The sequence below is a fragment of the Trachemys scripta genome, chromosome 15 (genome assembly GCF_013100865.1).
Source record: "Trachemys scripta elegans isolate TJP31775 chromosome 15, CAS_Tse_1.0, whole genome shotgun sequence".
In the NCBI taxonomy this organism is placed as follows: domain Eukaryota; kingdom Metazoa; phylum Chordata; order Testudines; family Emydidae; genus Trachemys; species Trachemys scripta.
The window spans coordinates 5,591,236-5,615,386 of record NC_048312.1 but is presented as its reverse complement, the minus strand read 5'-3'; the positions used below and the strand labels follow the sequence as shown (position 1 = coordinate 5,615,386).

Below are 24,151 nucleotides of genomic sequence, written 5' to 3'. Positions count from 1 at the left end.
AGAATTTCACTGTCAAGTTAGCCAAAGCTAGGAAGAAGCTTGATAATCCAGAATGAAAGTCTGGCAGACCACTCCAGTTCACCGCTGAAGGGGATTGTGTATGGAATCTGAAGAATTGTACACCTGCAGTGTTTGACCCATCTCATTCCTTTCCTTCTCCAGTCAAAGGTCTACTTTCCCCAACTGGGCAAATATGCTTCCAGTCCTTCCCTCTGTTGCGCCAACAGAGCCTCTCATCTTCCCCTCACTAAAACCAATGATAATTGCAGGGTCAGTTCTTTAATCTATTTTCCCAGGTCGTGGGAGGCAAAACTTCTCAGCATTCCATCCCTGCTTAGAAAGTAGTTGGCTTGTGATCCATTTCCAAGTCTGACTTAGTCCTGGCCATACAGAAGAGGAAGGGAAACTATTTCATAACTAACTCAGGACACACAATGCTCTAGTAGAAACCTGGGGACAAAATGTTAAGCCCTTGAAATATAAGCGACTTCAAAGTAATTTTATGGATTTCTTGAAGATCTTTTTGCTAAAACTAGTGAAGGTGAGTGGCATGTATCAACGTAGACTTTTATTGTAAGATTTTTTTTTATATTTAAAAGCACATTAATAACATCGTGTAAGCCAAGGAATTAGCTGCATTTATGAAGCATTCGCAAGACAGTTGCTTTCAATAGTCACAGCCTTAGCAGTATGAAAAGGCAAAGGGGGGCACTGAACTTTCGCATGTCTCCCCTTAGCAGCGGAGCAGTTGCCTTCACCCCTGGACTACTGGATACTGGGGACCACTGCCAGCAAGCTGCCTGCTTTGGGCTAAGTTCTCAGCCCCTGCTCGAGTGTCAGGGTCCAGAGAAGGAGCACACAAAATTAAATCTGATTGGTTCCAAAGTCTTACTTCTGAGGCTGACGGATTGAAAAGAGCTTGTCGAAGGGCTAGCACCAGAAAGGAGACCAGCATTTCTGGTCTTCCACAGCAAGAACAGGTGGCTGGGCTAATGAAACGTTTCTCTTTTCCTAGCAGCAAGTTAGGGCTGTGCTCCACACTGAAGACATAACAGTATGTAGTGCCTCAACGAGCTCAGGCGAGTGCCAGGCAGAAGCCTGGTTTAGCAGGTAACTGTGATAGAGCCTACTGGCTGTGCCAAAAGAGAAACAGAGCCCTCCTGCCCCCAACTCTCCCCCCCCCCCCCCCCTTATTCTTATGAAAAGCCTTACTTGCTATTTGCTGACAAACAGGCACTGCCTACAGGCAACTCTTGCATGTCCTCCTGGTAGACAGGCCGTGCAGGAGACGTTTGTGTTATCAATATGAAGTACCATTCCGGTCTAGCCCCCTGAATAGGCTAACCCGACAGGGAAAGACTAACCCAGCATTTAAGAACAGGGTACCTAAAACACCGACAGCAACCTCCTTGATCCTTTTCCTTCAAGGCTGCGTTCCACAGCGAAGCTTTGAGGAAAAGGTCCAGGTCCAGCATCAAAGCCAACATCATCCAAAAGGCAGCCTAGTCTATGCCCCAGTGACGCAATATTGACTGACTGTTGCTATTCCTTGGACCACAGAAAACGGTCCCTTTAGAGCCGATGTGGTTTTACTTTACTCTGCAGATAAGGCCTGTCAGTCAAGACTGACAAGTTTGAGTACAATATTCCATATTTCAACGTAAAAGCTTGTATGAGAACAGGATGTTATCTTAGCCAGCACATGCCCACAGCGTAAGAGTTGAGCGTGCATTCTATTGTTCACCTCCTTTTTATCCCATAGGCAAATTAAGGCCAACAAGGGTTTTGTTGGAATCAAGTGCATTTATTTCAAAGCTCTACTTTTCACCAACAGAAGAATTCTTGTATAGTAGATTTTCTATGTATTATTTCTGTATGTACTGTACAAGTAACTTATTCCTGAATAATGCAATTTTGCTATAATGTATAAATCAGCTCTTAAATAAATTGTTTTTAGAATGTTTGTTCTTATATTAATACTTTTAGCCTAATGTTCTCCAGAAGCTCTCACTGACTTGCTAGATATTGGACTAATAGCTGCTAGAGTACAAGAGCCCTCCCTCCCCACTTTTAGAAATGAAAGTTACATGAATGTATGGTGGTGTTGTAGCCATGTTGGTCCCAGGATATGAGAGCGCCAAGGTGGGCGAGGTCTTATTTTTTATAGAACCAACTTCTGTTGGTGAGCCAGACAAGTAGAGCCATGTGTGGATACAAAATTTGTTGGCAGATCAGATGCAGATACATGGTCCACAGATAGCCGCAGATACACGGATATCTGCATTTTTGCAGGTCTCTAGAGACAAGCTTCCGAGCATACCTCATCCAGTGCACTAAATGCCCCAACGACAACTATGTGGCTGAAACCAATCATTACGCTCTTGAATGAACTCACACAGGAAAATGATAAAAGACAAAAACATCACATCACCTGTGAGCGAACACTTTTCACAAAATGATCTTTCTGTATCTGACCTATCAGTCTTCCTCCTCAAAGGAAACCTGCACAATGCTTTCTAAAGATGAGCCTGGGAGCTTAAATTCAGATCTTTGCTAGACACTAAAAATCATGGACTGAACAGAGACACTGGATTTATGGCTTATTACAACAATCTGTAACCTGCTAACAATCCCCCAGCTACTTCCTCTCCCTTCCTTTCTTCCCTAAGTGGAGGAGCCACATTGCCTTGAATGGTCCCTTGAAATATGTTAACTACTTATGCTAAACAATCTGTTTCATTTTGTATTTAGCTGTGATACTGCAGGTAAGTTGCCCAGACCTGAAGAAGAGCTCTGTGTAAGCTCGAAAGCTTGTCTCTCTTGCCAACAGAAGTTGGGCCAACAAAAGTTTGTATCTCCCCCACCTTGTCTCACAGTTACATGAATGTTTGATAATCTACTTCAACAAGCTATGCTGTGTTCTTTATTAATAGAGCATTTGATGAACAGACGTACAAGGTATATTGACTCACTTGGTTGAGTAAGATACACCATTAGTATTTAATGGTTTTATGCCCCCTACTGCCTGTCAAAATTACTTCTGTAGAGCAGTGACATTTTCATTGTCCTGTGTCCACATAGTGGATTGACTTACAAGACTAACTATACTATTTAGCCTCATCTTGCACTGAGCCCTGGTATACTTTGCCAGCTATATTTAATATGTACATATTTACACAAACATTATTAACTCACCTTTGAAATGCAACAACTGGTTTGTACCTTAATAGGTCACTGTTTTTCTCCTCCTATCCATTAACTTTTGGTTAGCAGATGCAAATATGCTCCATAAGGAACAGCGGTGAAGACCACAGTACATGTTATGGACATGGGCTGAGATAGCTCACATTCAAGTGAAGTACTAAACACATGAAATTCACATACTTTTCTTCTAGTTTTTTCTATAATTCTCTCTCATATTTTGCCCATCACTACTGCAGCTTTTTCTTGCTCAGCCTGGGAAGTAGCTTCCCCAAACACCAACAAACATGACTGACCTTTGCATCGTCTCTTGTGTCCCAAGCATCAAGACTTCCCATTCTGCTTCTTTCAGAAGATGCTACATTGTGGACCGAAGCTACCGCAGTTGAATCTAGAGCGCTAAGACCATAAGAACGGCCATAGTGGGTCAGACCAAAGGTCCATCTAGCCCAGTATCCTGTCTTTCGACAGTGGCCAATGCCAGGTGCCCCAGAGGGAGTGAACAGAACAGGTAATCATCAAGTGATCCATCCCTGGTCACCCATTCCCAGCTTCTGGTAAACAGGCATTTAAAGTAGGATACTTTGACTGAAATAATATGTATGATTATAACTATACCAAACAAAGGAGGTTTGGTATAGTTATACCAAGACAGGTTATACCAAACCTGTCTTGCATAGAAAAACCATGTCAAAGGTTTGACGTCAAATACTATTTAAATTTCATAATGCCAAATCAATTTTACCTGACATTAAATTGGACAGAATCTTAAAGCTAGAGAAGCAAGTATGGCAAGAGTAACATACACACACCAGATTGATCAGTTTTTAAAACTTTTTTTATTTTTTAATTTTTTTTTAAAGTTTTTATTTTATATTATCTACAAAGTAAAAGTTTTCTTAACTTAAAAGTTACATCACTGTCTTGCAATAGTGATCATTTCATCAAACGTGATTTATAAATAATAATCCATCAGTTTGACGATTAGAATTTTTTTTTTACTGAACCGGTTTCAAGTTTATTAGACGTAAAAGGGATCTCCGAGTCTTGATTTTTAGTGATAATAGCAGCAAGAATCACTTGTGTTACTTCTTTTGCTAGCTGATAAGTTCATAACTTTGAAGGGTCATTAAAAAATAAATAACTTCCAGTTTTCAGCAAGCAGAGTTTGGGCACCTGCAGGACTCTGATACAGTGTATGGAATTATGGAATAACCCACAAGTTCCCACATGCCTCTACTCAGTCCGAATCTCTCCCACTGCAAGATGAACTGTTAGCATTCCTATTGGATGTTACAAGAAATCAATTTTTTTTTTTTAAACAAAATAAATGAAATTCTAGTTTTCTGTGCTTCCAGTTGGCAGAAGCAGTGGAAGGAAGGTATTTGGCCTACAAAAGGTGTCCAGCCTTTGTTACTCCAGATCAGCCTTACAACTGCTGTTGGTGGTGGGCTTGTACTGCAAAAAAGAGAGTGCAGGTGTAATAGCAGATTGAGAAGCCATACAACAATGTGCGAGTTAATCAAATCACAGGATAACTATTTAGCTCAAGTCTGTAAAAAAACCTGCATTAAGATGTCCTTTGGCTGTTTTTCTACCTAAACCCTAAAAAAGCAATGTTTATTTTTCCCACCCATTCCGCACCACACAAAACCAGGTATTAGTTCACTGTACAAGTTCACACCCTGCTTGGGGAAAAAAAACAGTATTTGAGACACCTAGGTAAGAGTTACATTTAAAGAGCAACAAAACAAGTAGGGCCTGGTTTTCCCAAGCAACAGTACTGCAAACTGTCGCTCTTGGGATAAAAAGTCAACTTCAAAATGCCATCTGCCTTCAGCCATTAATTGCCAGGAATACTCGTATCCCTGGAGAAATCTTTTTACAACTATCCTCAAGACACTTTATATATTTTACATGTACAAAACTTGGATCATTACACCATAAGCCACCTAGACATTCTATCCCCCAAGACAAGGGCAGGCGGATATTGTTCTACACACACTGAAGTCTGCATAATATGGTTCAGCCATACAGAAATAAAGTCTTTGCTAACTTAGTTCATCTTGTATGCATACTAAGTTCACATTTGGAGCAGCAAAATATAAATACTAACTGCAGAAATACTGTCTGCCGCCTTCAGCAGTTTGCCTCTGTAAAAGGACATCTTATGGTTTTTTTGTTTCTAACCCAAACCTGGCTCATAACTGTTTTGCTCACTAATTTGACCTGGCTCAGTTAAGGTGCAGGTCTCACACGCACACACTCCTCACCTGAAGGGTGCGTCATATAGGGGAAATGTGTTGTTGTCGAGACTGGAATGGGCTGTAGTGCACTTTGAGCGATGGCGGCTTGGGGACCACCAGGTGGCTGTGTCGTCATTAGCATCATTGGAGCATGGGCAGTTGGGTGAGAAGGAACCATTCCTGACTGTACATGAGCCTGAAACAAAGAGCTCTTTAGTATAATGGTCACAAGGAGGCAACACTCCTGGCCACATGACTAGCAAAGATTCCTCCAACTGTAATAGTATAGTAAATCCGGAGATTTACTCCATTTTAAGTCAATTGGCTAGAATGTGCACATAGGGAGTAAGTTTCAGATTTTAAAACACAAGATGTCAAATCCTTATTCTTGGCTTTGCTGACATCTCCTCAGTTTGGGCAGGAGCTCATGGCTGACTAAGAGCACTGGTAAAGGATACTTTTGGAATATTATTTTAAAAAAATCTTTAGACATTTTGTTAAGAATTGAGAAGCATTTCCTATGCAGAGAATGAATTGGACACTGCACACAAATAATAGGCCCTTATATAGGCCTTTACATACATGAGAAGAGCCACCATCCCCTTCTCAATACCTCAGATGAACAGATGGTTGTAAGGAGGAAGGAAAAGCATGAAGCAAAGGCAAAGATTTCTACATTTTTCCCCAGCAAAAGTCTCCAACAAAAACTTCACACCTCAATGAAATGAACTTGGTTTCTCACCTGTCTACAATTCCCAATTTCATCACGTTCACCTGTCTTAGATGCCCATTGTCTTTCTAATGTCCAGTCTCTCTCTATAGCTATATTCGCTCCCATATAAACAGTTGAAAATTCGTAATATCCCCCTTCATTCCACTATGTAATGCAGCTAGCTCAGATCTGTTCTATTTTCAGTTAAGCTCACAATATCACAGTTCTTGTGTACTGAAAGCATTCATAATTAATCCCCAAAGGAAAAGTGAGCTGCATGTGTCTCACTGCTTAGCACCTTATAAGCAAGTAATGTATCTCCTCAGTTGGTGGGGAAACTCCTGTCACTTATTAGTGATGCTTCCTGACAGGAGGCAGTCAGAGGGACGATCTATATTTCCTAAGTGAAAGCCCTATCAATCTTGAGCGGTAATTTCTCAATTACAAGATGACGCTCAAAAACCAGACAGCATTTAACACTGTCCAGGTTTAGATTCAAACAAGTTTTCAAAAGAAAATTGGTTTTGCCCATTTTAGTTGTGGGTGTGTTTTAAGTGAGCTGGCAGAGGAAACTCGGATGCCAGACACCACTCCAGACAGTAGCAGGCACTGGCTAGGACTTCAGACTCATTCAAGTTAGATGTGCAGAAAGGGCAAAGTTCCCATGTGGCTAAACCCTGCGACTCTTTCCATAAGCACTACTTTTACTGTATCATTGTCAGCCTTAATCAGACTGGCCTTTGATTAACAGAACTCCTCAAGTTGCAATATAGCTTCCAAGAAGCCCCTGAAGGCATGAGAACTAACTCCCAAATCATACTAAGGACCCTGTTTGTGCTCAACAGCCATGCCTTCCAAACCTCATGCATTACATCCCTCATGAACACCAGCATTTTTGCTTTGACCAAGCAATGCTATTATAACCATAGCAGCCATGCTCAATACAGACATGCATATACGATTTTTTTGCCACGGTAATGATGCTTTGCAAAACTTGATGCTTAGGTGCTGATTTTTGTAACATGCTCAGAGTTTCGTGAGTCAGGGATTCAATTAGCATTGAGTTACTGATTGTCTTTAAAATGAAATTAATTTAATCCCTTGGTGTGAGCACATCTGGAATTCCCACTATAAAGTGATAATGAATTTCATGATAGAATTGAGCATTGGGAAATCCCTATCTCTGGTGCTTCGGGATTATTATTTGTTTTTCCTGTAAGCAGTTGAGGTAGCCATTTCAGAAGAGATTTTTAGATAGATGAAGCTATCATTCCTTCACTAGAGGCTTATGGGGCACTGCCCCACCCTGAGAAGCCATCTGGAACTTTGTACATCTTTTGAGATGTCCATGCCTGTTGTTTTTATGTCTGTGAAACCAACAGCACAGAATTCCACAAGCCAAGATCAGGGATATAGAAGACTGATTGTGCTCATTAAAAATATCAGCGACTTTAACAGTCATTTAGTTAATTCTGCACTATAAGCAGCTTCTTATTTACTTTAGTAGTTTTTTGTGAAGCCAACAAAGCAAAAAAGGAGCCAGTAAGATTAGATAATTAACTGCCATTTCCGGAAAGCGTGCTGGCACACAGGTATGCAATTGTCAGTTACACTTCAGTACAGTTCACCTAATCCTTTCCATCATGGAAGTGAAATGATTACCTCTGCTTTTGAGGTTTGGTGCTCTAGGTGTCTATATAGCAGTCACTTGCAATTAGGCACATCTGAGGGTCCAAATGCAGGACTTTACGGGGACCCCAAAGGAACTACAAAATCTAGTCAGATACAGAACTACCAAGCTAAGACAGATCAATATCCCACCTACACCAATATCCTGTTTGAGGCAATGGCCAGATGCTTCGGAGGAAGATAAAAGGCCTCGTAACAAGTTGGCTAAAGAAAGTCAGTTGGGGGGTTCCTTCACAACACAAGAGCAAGGCAATGGGAGACTCTGAAATTAAAAAGCTATACATTTAGAATGGGTAAAAGGAAGTATGGTAAAAGCAACTTTTTTTCCACATCTCCTAATTAACTTGAACAGAGACTGTCCCAGAGATTGAGTGAAAGATTTTAGCAGAATTCAGAAAAGGATTAGACCCCTATTGGATTAACAAGATCTTGAATTACACTAGCCGGGGTAACATTCAAAGGGAGTATCAACCCTTCTGATTTAAGGCATAAAGCAACCACTAACTGCCTGGGGTTAGGAAGAAATATCCTCCACAGGAATGATCCTGCTTAAGTGTCCATTCTTTGATGTACCCTTAAGTTTCCACTAATCTGTGTTTTCTAAATTACATAGTGCCAATCTCTGTTGCAGGTCTCTCCACACCTCTAATCACATTCACTGCCCTTCCCTGGACCTTTTTCTATTTTTGCCATATAGGTTTTGAAGGGGGTGACCAGAACTGAAAACTGTATTCAAGATCAGCCCACTGCAGCCCACTGAGCTGTCCCCCATATCCTCAACGGCAATTTAATTGACAACCCATCAATGTACATGGTTACTCTCTTTCCTTCCCACCTCATTTTAACCTCTCCTGAAGTTCTTCATAATCCTCTCAGGAGTTTCCAAGCACCCCTGAGTATTTCTCATTGAATAGACTTTTTATAAAGATTTGGCTTTGCATTCAAATGTGTTTTAACAAAATACCTTTTCCAAAGCTCTAAGTGGAGCCCCACAGTAGCTATTTTAGACTAAGTGGGTGCAGCGGATTCTTGAGTACCTGTGGCGCCGCCAGACTGCTAAATTAACGGCACTGTGCAAACAGAAACCTAAGCAACACAGAAAATAGTCGGCCAAGAGAAATGATGTAAAAAGAGGCCACTGCCCCATGCGAAGGCGAGATCTTTGAGGCAACAGGACATTCAGTCTTTGGAAAGTTGTTAAAGTTTGTTTACCTGGGGTACATGGGCCATGTGTGGCGGATTGGTATATGCAGGCTGAACATGGGAAGGATGAATAGTGAAGACTGTTTGTTGTGCTGTTGGAAAACTATTTTGTGGAGACTGCGTATTGGAGCCTGGTGTCATGGAAGGGGGGGTTGGAGCAAGACCAGCATGGTACATTGCTGACTGCTGCTGTGGGTTTGCCAGGTGGAGTGCCTGAGCAGCCTGGTGCTGGTGATGCTGCAAAGCAAACAGGAGGAAGAATTAGTGAGTTTCAGGTTTTGGTTTCAGGGGAGAAATCAAAATCTTTATTCCATGGAAATAATAATGAATTATTAAAATTCCACTTAATATCAAACATTTTAGAAGGATCTTCCTATCTACACTGCACAAATAACACAAAATAAAGTGCCACATTCTGATCCTGTAGGTCTTATTATCCAACTCTGTTGCACAGGGGGGAAAAAGTCACTAGAGCCTGCAGACCTGATGTGTTCTCCAGAATTGAGGCTATCGTGTAAAAACCAAAAGCCATCTTTCAGCACTTCTGTCTGTGACTAACTTCTACACCATAAATCCACACCTACCGAACTTGCAGCCAGGTATACCAGGGGAGTGACAGTCCTTAATGAATCGCAAATTACTGCTGAGCCACCTACCCCCCATTCCTTATCAAAAAGGGTCAAATGAGTAACTTCCAATTACTGGACTTTTGTGTGCACAGGGGTAGGGGAAGAACCACCCCCTGCTGTTTACACAAATGTTTTTAAGCCATTGTTCACTATCCTTTACCCTTATTGCTATCATCACACATTGGTATAAAGGCAGGCTGATTGCACTTCACTTTGGATTCACATGCAAATCATAAGGAAATGATATTTCCAAGCCACATTATTTCTGGAACAAGGGAGTATGAACATAGCTGCTAGAAAAGATTATTTGTCGAGAAGAATACATTTGGAGCTGCATGAAGAGCAAACTGATGCCGAAGTAAAGACTGGTGCAGTGTTTTCTAAAACAATGGGCTACAAGACATATTCCAAAATGTTTGCTCTCTGGAGTTTTGCTGTTACCTGCACTGGACTGGGAGCAGGGTGGCTTCCAGCATGTTGACTTTGCTGCTGTCCTGTTGGCGTAGCAGAAGGCTGCGGATGAGGAGGGTGTGGATGCAGGGTAGCATTCGGGTGGGCATATTGCTGAGCAAGTGAACCAGTAGAAACTAGAAGGAAAAGGAGGAAATTGACAAGTGACAAAGAATATACATCTCACCAAATTCACATTGTATATGAGGATTTTACAGCACATCAGGGATACTGTGAATTGGTCTTTTTTCCCCTACAAATACTTTATCTTGTAATTACCTGCACATCTTACCTTGGATCTAAAAATCTATATTTGCTTTCATGTAGTTTACATGGTTTTGCCGGAAAGTCAATAAATAACCATAATAAAATAGTTCAGCTTTCCTAGCTTGATTTAATAAAAGATACCGTATACATCAACCCACTAAAGCAGTATTTAATCTGCAATTTTAGTCAAACCGATAAGTCTACAAGGGATTTGTAATCAGTTTCTTACATTTTATAGTTCTGGAAAAAGTAAATTCTCTATTGTACAGAGTTAAATAATTCACAAACATGAATATTTTTTCTATTTCCACCATCCATCCACAAAGTCTTTGGCCTTTTACCTGGCTAACCTCACCATGCTACTCTTCTGGAGTACAGTCAGCACACGTCTACACGCTGTGATTGCCTGTAAGTTACACAAACACAGCAGCCAGAAGAGCCGGGAAACTCCGGCTCTCCGAAAGCCAACCAGCTTTCGTTGGAGCCTTACATCTAGCGCCCACATCAAGACGCCCCCTTGCATTACCACCATTCCCATTGACTTTTTGATGTTGCTCTAGAACCCTTCATTGCTGGAAATCCTGGACTCTGAATTCCACGGCAAGGAAACTGACCACACGTGTCAAGCAGCAGCATTCATTAACTGCAGCACCACAGGCTTAGGGAAATCCTTCTACCGCAAAGTGAAATGTAACAAGAAGTCCCTGCTTGGTCATTCCTATCACATCGGGCTACAAAATGGGCCATGCAGAGTTTGCTTCTGCCCTTTTGTGAAAGGAACAATAATTTTTAAGAGTAGGCAGCATGAGAAGCCACGCTAAATTGCTTCTAAAAGGTTTTTACTAGAGCACTAAGCAATGAGTTTAAATGAAGCAATAGTCTCCAAAAAAATGACTACATGCTTCCTCTAGATCTGTAGCTTTTAGAGCTTACATGTTTAAGCTCATGCACAACCTACCAACCGCTTGTGTATGTGGCTTGGAAAGCTATTACTAATTCAAGCTCACATTCATCTCGGTCCAATACTACATTGCACTGAAGTGGAGACTAGCTTTGCTTCCCACAGTGCTAGAAATGGAGTGTCCGAAGCAACCTATCACTTGGGTCCTGAACCCAGCTCCTGCCTGTATCCTAATTTAACAAGCGATTGTTTTGAGGAACAAACAGAGCTATAATTACCTGCTAAATCAGAGAGCTACACATGTAAAGTTCTGTACGGAAGTGCTAAGAAAGCCAACATTAGGAGAATCTGAGGGCCACATTACGGACCTGTCTGGTTTTAAGATTAAGTTAGATAAATTTATGGAGGGAATGGTTTAATGGTAAAACATAGTAGTCAAGGAAAACCAAGAAATGGTAGGTAAATTGTATAATGGCTGACAGGGGTCAGGCTGGAGACTCTTGCCTATATGCTCGGGGTCTTACTGATCGCCATATTTGGGGTCGGGAAGGAATTTTCCTCCAGGGCAGATTGGCTGAGCCTCTGGAGGTTTTTCGCCTTCCTCCGCAGCATAGGGCAGGGATCTCTAGCAGGAGGGTTTCTGCCGATTGAAGTCACCTAAAACAGGATTGGGGACTTCAACAGCAGAGTCCAGGGAAGGGGTAGGGACGGTTTTATGGCCTGCAGCATGCAGGGGGTCAGACCAGATGATCATAATGGTCCCTTCTGACCTTAAAGTCTATGAGTCTATGAGTCTATTACATGTACCTCTCCTGCACCTTTCTAGATTTATGAAGCAGTTCATTGGAAAAAAAGAAAAAAGGGGCTCCATCTGGGATCTAGTTTTAGGTTAGACTACAGTTAAGGCCACAACCACCCATATATTCATTGCCAGCAATTCTTTTTATACTAGGAAATCCCAGCTCCGAGAGCAAATAGATTTAATTGCTCTAACTTCTATATCAAAACCCGTTACGGTTTCTGAAATGTAGAACTTCTCCGCACAACACACACAAAAGAATGGCCTTTGATCTGTTCATCCTAAAAAGCAGGGGATTGAAAGCGAGAACATACCAAACATACTGCCATTTGATAAAAGTGCAGCACTGTCTGCCACAAGGCCTGCACAGAAACTTGCCACTCCATCAAGTGCCTCAGACATCCTCCAATTACTTCTAAGCAAACACCCACTGTCCCACCCTTTCCCAGTCCAGTTTGCTATTACTTCTGTTGCCTTACGTTTGCTCAATACTTTACAAAACCCTAAACAGTGACTTTATTCAGCTAGCGGTGAGCTCTAAATAATCCACCTCCTGAAGCCCACTCAACCCTTCAAGAACTCCCCTCACATTAAAGTGTCATTAACTCTTCATGGACCCTGTGTTTCCAGCACTCAGTACAACAGCATTCTGATCTCAATGGACAGATGAATCTTGCGAACTACACTGTAAGGCTTTCAATTTGCAAAGTATGCCAAGGGCTACTTTGACCATGACATACTTGTTACAATATTAAGTCTTTACATACCATTAATGATTTTAGTCAGGAGTTGGGTTTTTGGAAGTTCTGAAGTTTCTATGCACCTAAACAGGAGTTAGTCTCCAGTGCCATGGTATCCGGTTATGCTTTCAAGCAGAAAAACAGTGACTTCATATTTAATGTTACCACTTAAATTCCATTTACAGCAGCAGCAAATTTCCATCAAATTTTTTTTTTGTATTTTCACTGCCTGCAAACTTGTACGAAAACTGACCTAGTCACACACTAGAATTAAAACTCAACTTACTGTTACAATTTCAAGTTTCTCCATTTCATCTCCTTATGAAATTAGTCTTGAGCCAATATTTATATGGCCTATCTCTAGTCTGAGTAATCCCTACAAAAAAGGGACACAGTATCTCTACTTTAACCATAAGGGACTGAGGCACAGATGGATTAAACGGCTTTCCAAATCTAACCTACCTCTCCCAAGTCTGATTCTAGTGCCTCAGCCCGAAGAACTTCTTTCCTTCCCCCTTATTAAAGTTCCATTCCGTTCTTGAGGAGATTTGTTATAAGCATGTACTGGAAGTTGTAGGGTATTCAAGGTTTCCCACATCTATTCTTTATTCATTGGAGGCCCTGAAATAATTTAATTATTATTCCCTAAAACTATTACTGTGCTTCATCTTTTATTTTTTCATAGCTTGAGAGAAGACCCAAATACGAGGTATTCTGAAGCAGGTATCTATATTATGCAAGAAGGCTTCATGTTGAAAAGAACTTGTTATGCAAGTCCAGAACTTACTAGAACATTTTCACATGCAGAAGGAAGTGGGAGAAGAGCAAAACACCAGTTTTCAGTAACTTCTCCTAAAGCAATATGTCCACAGCTTGGCAGAGAACTGAGAGAGTTTTGTTTGTTTAAAATCTAGTATTTACATTTTCCCAGCTGTGTATTTGTTTTCAGAACCTATTCTAGTCAGTTTATATACTGTAACTCCCCACTTAACGTCCTCTAGCTTAACATTGTTTCGATCTTACGTCCCTGCTCAATTACAGAACATGCTCCATTTAAAATTGTGAAATGCTTTGCTCTAACATCGTTTGGCTGCCTGCTTTGTCCTCAGCTGGCAGCCCCCCCATCACCTCCTCCCTCCTTTCCCCTGTGGCAATCAGCTGGCTTGCGCTGTTCAGGAGGCAGGGGAGGGAGGGTGAGCCTGCGCGCCATGTCCTCACTCCTGCCCTCGCCTCCTGAATGCTGCAAGCCAGCTGATTGCCGTGGGCAGGAGGCAGGGGAGGAGCGAGGACACGGGGTGCAGAGTAAAGGGGGAGGAGGGGGAGGGAAGAGGCGGGTTAAGGGTGGGGGCTTGGGGAAAAGGGGTTGTGTGGGCGGGCCGAGGGTTGAGCCCCCCCGCCCCTGGTGCTTGCAGAGTAGGAGAAGCGGTCGCTGCTGCTGCGCAACGTGCTTCTCCTAGCCTACAGCTCCTTCAGCCTCCTTGCCTGCCTCACTGTCTCCAGTGCCAGTGGGCTGTGCCTGTGTGGGGTAAGGCGGGGGGCACCTCCCAACTATAGACTGTACTATATGGCAAAAAAAATTTCCCTGGAACCTACACCCCCCCCCACCCCGCTTACATTCTTTTTTGGGGGAAATTGGATTCACTTAAATGCAACTTTAAGTGAAACAATGTTTTCAGGAACATAACTACAACGTTAAGTGAGGAGTTACTGTACTATTATGTACTAAACTGCTCACTCAACTGCTGCTGCAAATATTTTAATAGTAACATTTAAGAAAAACACACACCTGTTATTTTTCTTGAGGCTTTACCAGATTCCATAAACATCTTACTCAAGAAGGCTTCAGGAATAATGGAGCGGATCATTTAAAAACAAATGTATCCACCTTTTCCAATTTATAGTAGAAGTTCAACTTGATCTCAGGAAAATTAACTTCGGGAGTTTTTTTCCCCCCACTTATTTCTACAGAATCTTAGTTTCTACAGAGCTGCTGATACCTCATCAATTCAAGAGAGATTCTGATACAGTGTTTCACTTTCTAAAGGCCTTTCCTTCCCTTTATTACTAAGAATGTGTGAGAGGAAAAGTCTGAGTTTTATGTGCTGTAACTGTGTGCTCTCACCTAAAGTCAGGTCTTTAACATCACAATCAGATTCCACAGAGATTTAAATTGTGGTGTTACATGATTAATTCAGATGAGTAAGATGCACGAACCCATTAAAAATAGTCATGAAAATTTACCAACCCAGATACAATCTACTCACCTTCATTATGACAACTGATTATAAACAATGTTTTACATGCTCATCCACAGAATCAATCACCCTAGGTGAATATTTCCATGCTTATTTCTATAATAAACATGGGAAGAAAAAAACCACTGATAAGAGTAATCAGAAATCATATTACGTTGTCCTTGACATATCAGCAGTGCCATGGTTTTCCAGCTGTCGTACTAATACAGGATACAATGCTGAAAAAGCTCTATGGAAGCATATAACTAACAAAGAGTGTTGCAACCTCTGCTCATCTGAGGACTGCTGATAATCATGGTTTGCCTCCAGCAGAAGTCTACGGCTATGTCTACACTACCACGGTAAGTCAACCTACACTACGCAACTCCAGCTACGTGAATAACTGGTCGACACCGTGGGTGGTCAACAGGAGAAACTCTCCCATCGACTTACCTTGCGCTTCTTGTGGAGGGTAGAGTACAGGGGTCAACTGGAGAGCGATCTGCTGTCAATTTGGCGGGTCTTCACTAGACCCGCTAAATCAACCGCCGGTCGATCGATCTCAGAGCCTCGATCCTGGCTGTAGTATAGACATAGCCTAAGTCAGAAATGCCTTCTTTCCTTAAGAAGAGCTCTGCAGCACGAAAGCTTTCCTCTTTCACCGACAGAAGTTGATCCAATTAAAAAAAAAAATTTACCTCACACACCTTCTCTCTTCTTTCCTAGGAGCACTTCACTTACATCACTTTCTAAACAGGTGGTTTCTTGATATGGGCTATATTATTTATAACTACACCATCATTTTGATATTGATGCACAGTTAGGACAAGCAATTCCATATTGGATTGGACAAAGATACTATACCAGACAGGATTTTAATTACTGAATTGAATTCCAACTAAAACAAGAAGGAAAGAGTAACAGTCAAGGTTGCTGACAAGAGCAAAGCAAGAAAGGCGAAAGGCAGCTATTGTAAACCCACAGAAATGTCCGACATTAAAAATCAGAGCAGCACAGATCAGAGACAGCATTACCAACCACTAGCCTAGACTGAAGTCAATCCCTGAACTTCAGACGTTCAAATTTCTCTTGTGGGGAAAAACAGAAACCTGACAATGGATGCAGGGGGATCTGTCAGAGGAGTAATGCACTGATACTCAGAACCTACTAGATAGCTTCAGGGTGCTGACCAGTGAAGTGATTCCAGACTATTGCCAGACCCAGTAAGATGGTGAGGATAACTACATTTAAAGACCTCAGTTTGAATGGTAGGAAGCAGAGATATAGCATGTCTTTTTCATGTTATAAACACATACAAAATCATTTTTACACATTTACAGTGGACTCCACTTAAAAGAATATCTATTAAAGGAAGAAACTTGTTAAAGGAATTTCAGTGCACCAAACCAAGATATGCGAACACCCTTAGGTGCTCAAAGTTAGTTTTCAAAATACGATCATAGGAAGTCATTCTGTAAAACACATTTTCTGCATGCCAAAATGAAAGCTACGAAGCCTTTTAAAACCAAAATCTGTTAGAGAACACAAATTACATGATTTATATTGTTCTTCATACTCTCTTGAATGAACTGACTCGCAGGACAGAGGGTGTATGAAACAAACAGATATAGAGACACTAACAAGCTTGCTGCAATACAGGAGCAAGTTGAGAGGCCCAGGAATTGCACCTCGCCTATCTGTGGAGGGCTAGGGTCTCTGGAGGGATGACCAGAGATTATTCTATGGCCATTCCACTAGGGACCCTACCCCGGCACACCATGGGTTTCTTTCTGAAGCTTCTTCCTCAAGTTTTGTAAAGCCTTCAAATAGAAATTTAACCTCACTCAACAGATTGTAATTTATTTCTAAGAGAATAAAACATACTCCATTTTGGAATGTGCTGTGTATGGTTACTGGGATCTATTATCAGGAGAGAAACACAGAGGTTATCGGACATATAATTAAGTTGTGAGTCCAATATTCTCCTCTTCAACTCGTTTTGCTTAATCTATGATGTCTCTGTTCAGTACCTGGACTACCTGACACCTCTGTTTGGCAGTTAGAGACTGCTGATGCAGCTTATCAGTTAACCACAATGACTGCTAGCCTTTTTTATTAAGTATACAGAACCACGTTATATTTGGCCCCGCTCACACACACTGGAGAAAGAGGGTGCAGAGAAACTCCCCCACTCAGCACATCACTGCAGGACCACATGGATGGCAGCACGCTGAAGCACAAGGACCTGTTAATGTAACTGGTAGTGCTTACCCGGCCAGCGGGAACCCATCTCCACCATATCCCATGAAAGGACACAGGGCTGAGACGAAGCTACACTTTTACAGGAATGACAAGATGTGCTGCTTGCCATGCTCCTTCAGAGGCCCCGGAATAAGAATTCCTGAGTGCTCTCTCCCATGACTACTGCGGGGATGCAGAAGGTGCTCTCCCCCCGACAGGACTCAAAATAGAGTTTTATTGCTAGTAAAGTGCTGGAGTTTTTTCCCTTCAGGAATTTGACCAACCTTGAGAAAACTGGAAATCCTATTTTGGGCAGGGATGGGGGAGGAGAGGAGTTCATGGAGATCTTAAGGAGGGTGATGCCTATTTTTTGGTGGTAGACTAGGAAGAAGCAGCTTTAAGTCTTCATCAGTTCAAGATACAGTAGAGGCTAGTTAGATGCAAGACTTCATTTGCACAAAATGAAACGCAACTTGGCACGCAGAAATGTATTTACACAAATCTATTCTATAGACAAGTCACACGTACATTGTACTTTAGCTTTTGGTGCCCTGTAAATTCATTCATTCAACTTTGTTGCTTGAAAAGAGTTTTCCTACATTTTCTATATTTTGGCCTGGTGCAAAGAAAAAAAAATGTTCCCTCAGCATGTCTATTCCTTTAACATCTACTCTTTAAAAATTATTTTCTGTACAATCAAAATTAGTACAAAAAACCCAACTCACTGGCAAAGTAGAAAGAAGGACCTGTCTCCTTGCTGTATGGTATTTTGGGACATGCTGAATTTGGGAGATAGAAAGATAAATTAGCCTCTTGCCATGTGTATACTTCCAATCTTCTGGAAAGGTCGACATTCATTTATTTTTGAAGATTGTACGTTCATGCAGATATCATTTTTGTTTGTTTAGTTAATAGGGCTGGATATTTTTACTTAATTTTACAACTGAGTGAAGTTGAAATAAAGTCAGCCCCAATAAGCTCTCCTTTTGAACTGTCACATTGAGGGCTCCACTACTTACTTTAATACAAAAATAAAGATGAACAGATATTGAGCGTCTATTACACTCCAACAATAACCTCAGAGGTCGAGTTAAAAGAGAGTTACAATAAAGTAAACAAATAAATAGGCTTTTGTTTTTTCAGCTGTATCACTGAGGTCTTAACAGTTCCAAAAGACACCTTTGGAGATGGTTCACTCTTAATCCCTGGAGACTCTTTGAAATTTATAACATACCCACCATTGTACTATTTAGGATATTAGAACTTACTGCTAGGACAGAAAAACAGATAAGGTTAGAGAAAACACCAGACCAATAAAACATGTGCAGAAGAGAGAGGGAGAGGTCCAAGAACTAGCAAAAGAATAAATAATGTATCTGTGTAAAATCAAAATTTTGTTTTACACAGATCTTTCACACACACAAAGGAAGTTTTACAGAGGACAGCAATTACCTAAAACATATACAATTTATCCAAACAATAACCTAGTGGGAGTTAATTGTTACAGGAATATATTTGTCCTCACAGCTTGAATTGTCAATAGAAAACTTGATCATTCATGATTACCCATCACTGGATTCTGGAGAGAACAGACAGCCCATACCTACCAGAAAGTACAAAGCTTGAGCCATTGTTCTTTAGAACCAGTAAACGAATTCGTTCTGTAGACGTGCCAATCATACATATATTGTTGCTTTGTTTCAGTGCTAAGTGTCTGTTTCAAACTTTTCACACTAAGAATTTATATACGGTTTAAAGGAGCCAACATTTCAAACCTAGAGACAGATCAAGTGAATATCAGAGTCTTCGTGTTAATGATGTCCAGTTTTAGGGTTTATTTGCAGGAGCAAGAGGAAAGAAAGTTGTTTAACATTCTCTCAATGATTTAAGAAAAAACACAGATTTGGGTGTTGCTCCATCATACGTTTAGAAGTAAAACTAATTTATGGTGCCCATATAGTTTAGCTACTTTCCATCTGTTGAAGAACATTCAACTTCAGGAACTGAAATGGTGACAAAATTGTGGCACTCAAGAGCAGTGACAAAGACACCAATCAGATCTCCTGAATTGCCTGTTATTGTAGACATTTAGCAGAAACATTCAATTACACAGCATTAGCTAAATGGGATCTTGAAAACTGCATCATCCTAGCCTTCGCTATCCAAAAGATTTAACAGGTATAGAATGTTACGTGCATTTCAGGATTCAGATTCCTCTGCCATGAAGGAAAAAAGTAACTTTCAGCAAATACTGCAATTCTCTTCACTGAACAGTGACTACCGTTTGTCATGATTTTTACTTGCCTCAAACTAATCAGGAAGGTGAAGCTTTCAGAAATTTTACTCACTGATTAAGAAAATGTTAGGAGACTGCTTTAAAAGCAATTAACTGCCCCCCCCCCCCCAATGCAGTTGTCCTTTCAGACTTCTTCATTCTGCAACACAAGCACTCAGGTAGAACAACAGTCTGATATTAAAGGGAGTGATTCATGCAGGGAGTCACTTGATAACACAAAGAAAGCACCCATTAGCTTCAAGGACACAGGGACCTTAATATAGATCATCTTAATAGCAATGGGCAATCCAACAGAGTAAATGAAAAAGCCAGAAGTAAAATCTAAGAACTCACTTGGGCAAATTTATTCTAGAAATTAAAAGCAGTGGCTGTTATTTCTAACTGGGAATGGTATAGTCATATGGAAGTTATTCATCACTAAATATTCCTGAAGAATTAAGTAACATACCCAATTCAGAAGTTTATTTCCAGGATATGTTGGTGTATTCACTATATGGATGCTATGCATACACTTGAGATTAATAAAATGTGGAGAAAAAAACTGTGCTATTAACGCAAGTGGTTCTAGATATCTGCTTACAGTACTGTCCAAAGTGACTGGGGGAAGCTTAAAATATCTAGCGCCTCCTAATGTAAGTGACTGTTAACACATCCAGCAAGTTGCCCTATAGCAATTTACTCCACATGCCGCACAGCTATTAAATGCTACAAATAGATACTCAAGCAAACAGCCACATATTGATAAATGGAAGCAGAAGTTTTATTATCCAGAAACAAGGTAGTTATTTGTGGGAAAAGTAACCAAACTAAATGCCATATTTGATTTAAGAATATCCTATATTTGAGCTACAGCATTAGGAGTCATCTACTAAATACCTGATGGCAAGCCCAGAAGGCTAAAGATACAGTTTAGCTGATTTATTTTAAGGCAGGCAAAAAGATGACATGCCTGAAGATGGTAAGAACATGCTATCATCCAAACAGAAGTGCTTCCTTACAAGCCACCTATGATGTAGCACTGGCATCAGACTGGGCTGAGGCAGATTTCTGTGGCAAGCATTTCAAGCATTCAGATATAAAAAGAAGAGAGGGTCAGCAGTTCAGAAAAGCAAACTGATAACCACCCAGAAGAGTTCAGGAAAACATTTAGCTTCTGGCAAGACCAAGTTCTGTAAGAGAAATGCTGCTTGGATTTAGGTAGAAGGGGACACCACCACAAAAATCTAGTTTTCAGGTTTCTTGTCACACCACCAAAACATGTGTCATTAGATTGTCTGAAATATATACCGATGATGGACTGAAGCTGAAAAATCAACAATATAAAAACTAGAGTTCTACGGTATGTTGGAACATGAGAGAAAAATAATTTGATATATCTGATTAAAGTACACTAGCAGACTAAAAAATTGCTCCTATACCATGATTTCAAAGACCTGCCAAATTGTAACAGGTAAGAATGATGTACAACATAAAGTTGCTGGGGAAAGTTGCAATCAATAACCAAATTCCAGAGACTATTTCATATCTAGTTTTATTTAAGATAGGATTTTTTGAGGACTGCCTTTTCACCAGGAAGTCTGAAAGTCTTCAGTCATTCGATCAAGACAGTAATCCCATAAAAAACACAATAAAAGCTCCGTTTACATGAATGTCTCAAAAAACTAAAGATGCACATGAAAGAGCAGAATACTTTAACAAACGTCAACATGGGCCAGTAAGCGTAAAGACCTATTACTTAAACTTTACAAGTTATAGCTGAATTGAAAGGAAAGTATCACATGAAACTTCAGCTGAAATATACTTTTCCTCCAAATCCAGGATCAGAACTTTTTACTGTGATGCTGTCTGCATCTGCATCATTTTTTCCTGAATTAACACACACGAGCAAAGATCAGACTTCGGTATGATATTTCAAGACAGACATGATAGATTCTGTTATCAGAATCTTAACTCTGGATTAAGCTTTAGATTTTGGGGCTTGCAAAAGTTTTCATAATAAACAATATTCATCCATAAGGAGAAAAATGCAAAACTTTGTCACCAAAAAAAAAAATATATACAAAAAGGCGTCTAAAGTTACATGACACCCTTTAGCAGACGCTAGGTCAACATTATGATTGACCTAACAAAATTTCTTCATCAAATACTCAGCCAAAAACTGTTGAATGATCATATTTTCAAGAGATGATCCTTCTGTTTTGATATCTGTGTCAAATCCTAAGCCCCCTTAAAGATCATGGACTGAGTCTTCAGTGACAAGTTCTTGCAGCCAATTTTTCCTTTGGACGACATATTGTTTTAGTGCAGGTTTATGTGGCTTTAGAGATTCTTTTTGCATTGTATTTCTCAACCAGTATCTCACTTCATGTTTTAACTTAAGTATTTCAGTGAGGTTAGTGCTAGTGAAAAATGCCAGACTGACAACTTTGGAGACTTCTATTTGTTATTGAAATCATATCGCAAGCACTTATACATGAAATGTTCAAAACAGGATTTATATTCTTGGGTTTGCCAAGAAAAGGAGGATCGCCCACACAGAAATTATATTTTCCTCAGATGACAAATCTTTGTATACTGTTAATGTATATTACTAGCATTATTAAAGCAGTGGTTTGGTTTTATCATGCTAATGTTGTGAGAACTAGAAGTCAAGTTTTGCAACGGAAGTCAGTTTTGTGACAACACTACAGTCCTTGTTATAATGAAGAAACAGTCAAGGACGTAGTGTTAACAGCATCAAGAAAAGCCTGTGACAGACTTGCTTAAGCTGGTATTCCTTAGCAGCCTCTCATGCTGGCACATCATCTCCAACACTAGTGTCTTCTTAAAATTAGCATACTTGGATCTATTTTCACTCTAATCAAATAACTCAGGTTTGCAATACCTTGCATATTAGTTTTATGAACCATATTCTGGGTCTATGGTTATAGCTTTGGCTGTGATGCCAATGGTTGAAGCTTGAAATAGTAAATATATCCCTGCACAATGTAACAACGTAAAAAGTTACAAATAACACAAAACGTTTCCTACCATACATAGCATGCGTCTGCTCATGCGCACCATACTGTGTTGCTGAAGAAGATACTAAACCAGGCTGTGCATGTGTTGGTGGTGCCATCATTCTAGTGTTACCCTGTATTACAGGGCTATAAACATGAGGATGCTGTGTCCAATAAAAATAAAAGACAAATCAATTAGTTAAAAACCATGTCTGTACAAAAGTTAAATACACCCTTGAATCAAGCTCGTACAGTGCATGCTTAAAGGCACTTAATGATCATTTGAAAAGCTACAGCTTGCTTTGCACTAGCTACAATAATTTTTCAAAATATACCTGTCACCATTATCCAGATAACTCCTGCAAACTTAAAATGAGAAATACCTTCCACAAAAGGAACTACACTCTGCCGATCTTACGTTGACAAAGGGTCTCTTTAAATTGAACAAAAGACGTTTTAAACTATACCATATCCCATCCATCTTATCACACCAACTATGTTAGCAACTGCATCTTTTAAATCTACATCCAATTAATCATTTGAAAGAGATGTTCCACCATGGGATGTAGTTAATGATGAGGTACAGATATTCTGTATTTAAGATTTGTATTTACTATTAAGTGGAAATTAATGTTTGTGGAGGGCTATGATGTGAAGTGCAAATTATCAATATTTCTGCAGTATTTGAATACTAATTGTAGCAATTACATGATGTAACAGAAGATATAGTACATAGAATTCCAGAATTAAGTCTTAATAATACATCTGTTCCAATACGAATGCAGCAAGAGGCAACCACACAGTGAAGGAGTCTTACCTGAGACTGATAATGTGGCACATGTTGCACAAGAGGCTGATTAGGGAACTGTTGAGGACTATAGGTAACATATTGTGTTGAATAGGCTGGTGGTGTAGCTACAATAGGGGGGCCTGCGGCTGAGGCAGGATGCATCATGGTGCTCTGATGATGCTGGTCTTGGCGTTGTTGTGGCATATTTGGTACTACAAAGCAAGGAATATTTCACATTAGGAAGGAGGATCTAAAGTAACCAGGTCTTTCCTGAAAGTTTTAATTCAAAATTACTGAGCCCAACTAGAATATCGTCACTATCAACTTTAACCATGGTCTGTAGAAGTACATTACACGGGTATGATTCTGAAGAGGAAAAATAAGCTGAGTTTGTAAATTAATTTAAAAATCTTTCTAAATCCAAAAAGGTAGTTTCATCAGTACAAAATGGAGCTTTCAGTGCAGGGGATTTAAATACAAGCAGCTCTTCATTAACCTGATTGTTGAAGAGAAATGTGTATGGCTCCAGGTTCACAAAACTGAAATTGCTACCAAAGGGACTCTAAAGGAAGCTGTTCAGAACTGAAGCACTGTTTTATAGAGGAAAGTAATTCTTAACACATACAAGAACATGTGCATATTATCAAGCGACCACCTCATCTGTCAAACAAGAGCAGGAAAGAAAATGGCTACACTAGTGGCCACTGAACCTTAGTGAAGGCACGTGCACAATTTTTCATTAGTGGAGCTAAAC

At 40.3% G+C, this 24,151-nt stretch overlaps 1 protein-coding gene across 13 annotated transcripts in view; it reads right to left on the bottom strand.

Annotated features, from left to right (window-relative positions):
- Nucleotides 1-4,379: 4,379 nt before the first annotated feature.
- ATXN2 (ataxin 2) overlaps nucleotides 4,380-24,151 on the bottom strand; it is a 68,261-nt gene continuing 48,489 nt past the window's right edge. For 10 of the 13 annotated variants that reach the window (XM_034791307.1, XM_034791303.1, XM_034791305.1 and 7 more), the window contains 7 exons: nucleotides 23,425-23,609; nucleotides 22,639-22,771; nucleotides 18,038-18,091; nucleotides 10,122-10,267; nucleotides 9,061-9,288; nucleotides 5,475-5,643; nucleotides 4,380-4,659 (listed from right to left, as the gene is read on the bottom strand). In XM_034791307.1, the coding sequence (XP_034647198.1) occupies nucleotides 4,631-4,659; nucleotides 5,475-5,643; nucleotides 9,061-9,288; nucleotides 10,122-10,267; nucleotides 18,038-18,091; nucleotides 22,639-22,771; nucleotides 23,425-23,609 (944 nt within the window). In that variant the 3' untranslated portion in view covers nucleotides 4,380-4,630. The remainder of the gene's footprint in view (nucleotides 4,660-5,474; nucleotides 5,644-9,060; nucleotides 9,289-10,121; nucleotides 10,268-18,037; nucleotides 18,092-22,638; nucleotides 22,772-23,424; nucleotides 23,610-24,151) is intronic. The other 3 variants (XM_034791304.1, XM_034791306.1, XM_034791310.1) reach the window with 2 other exon arrangements.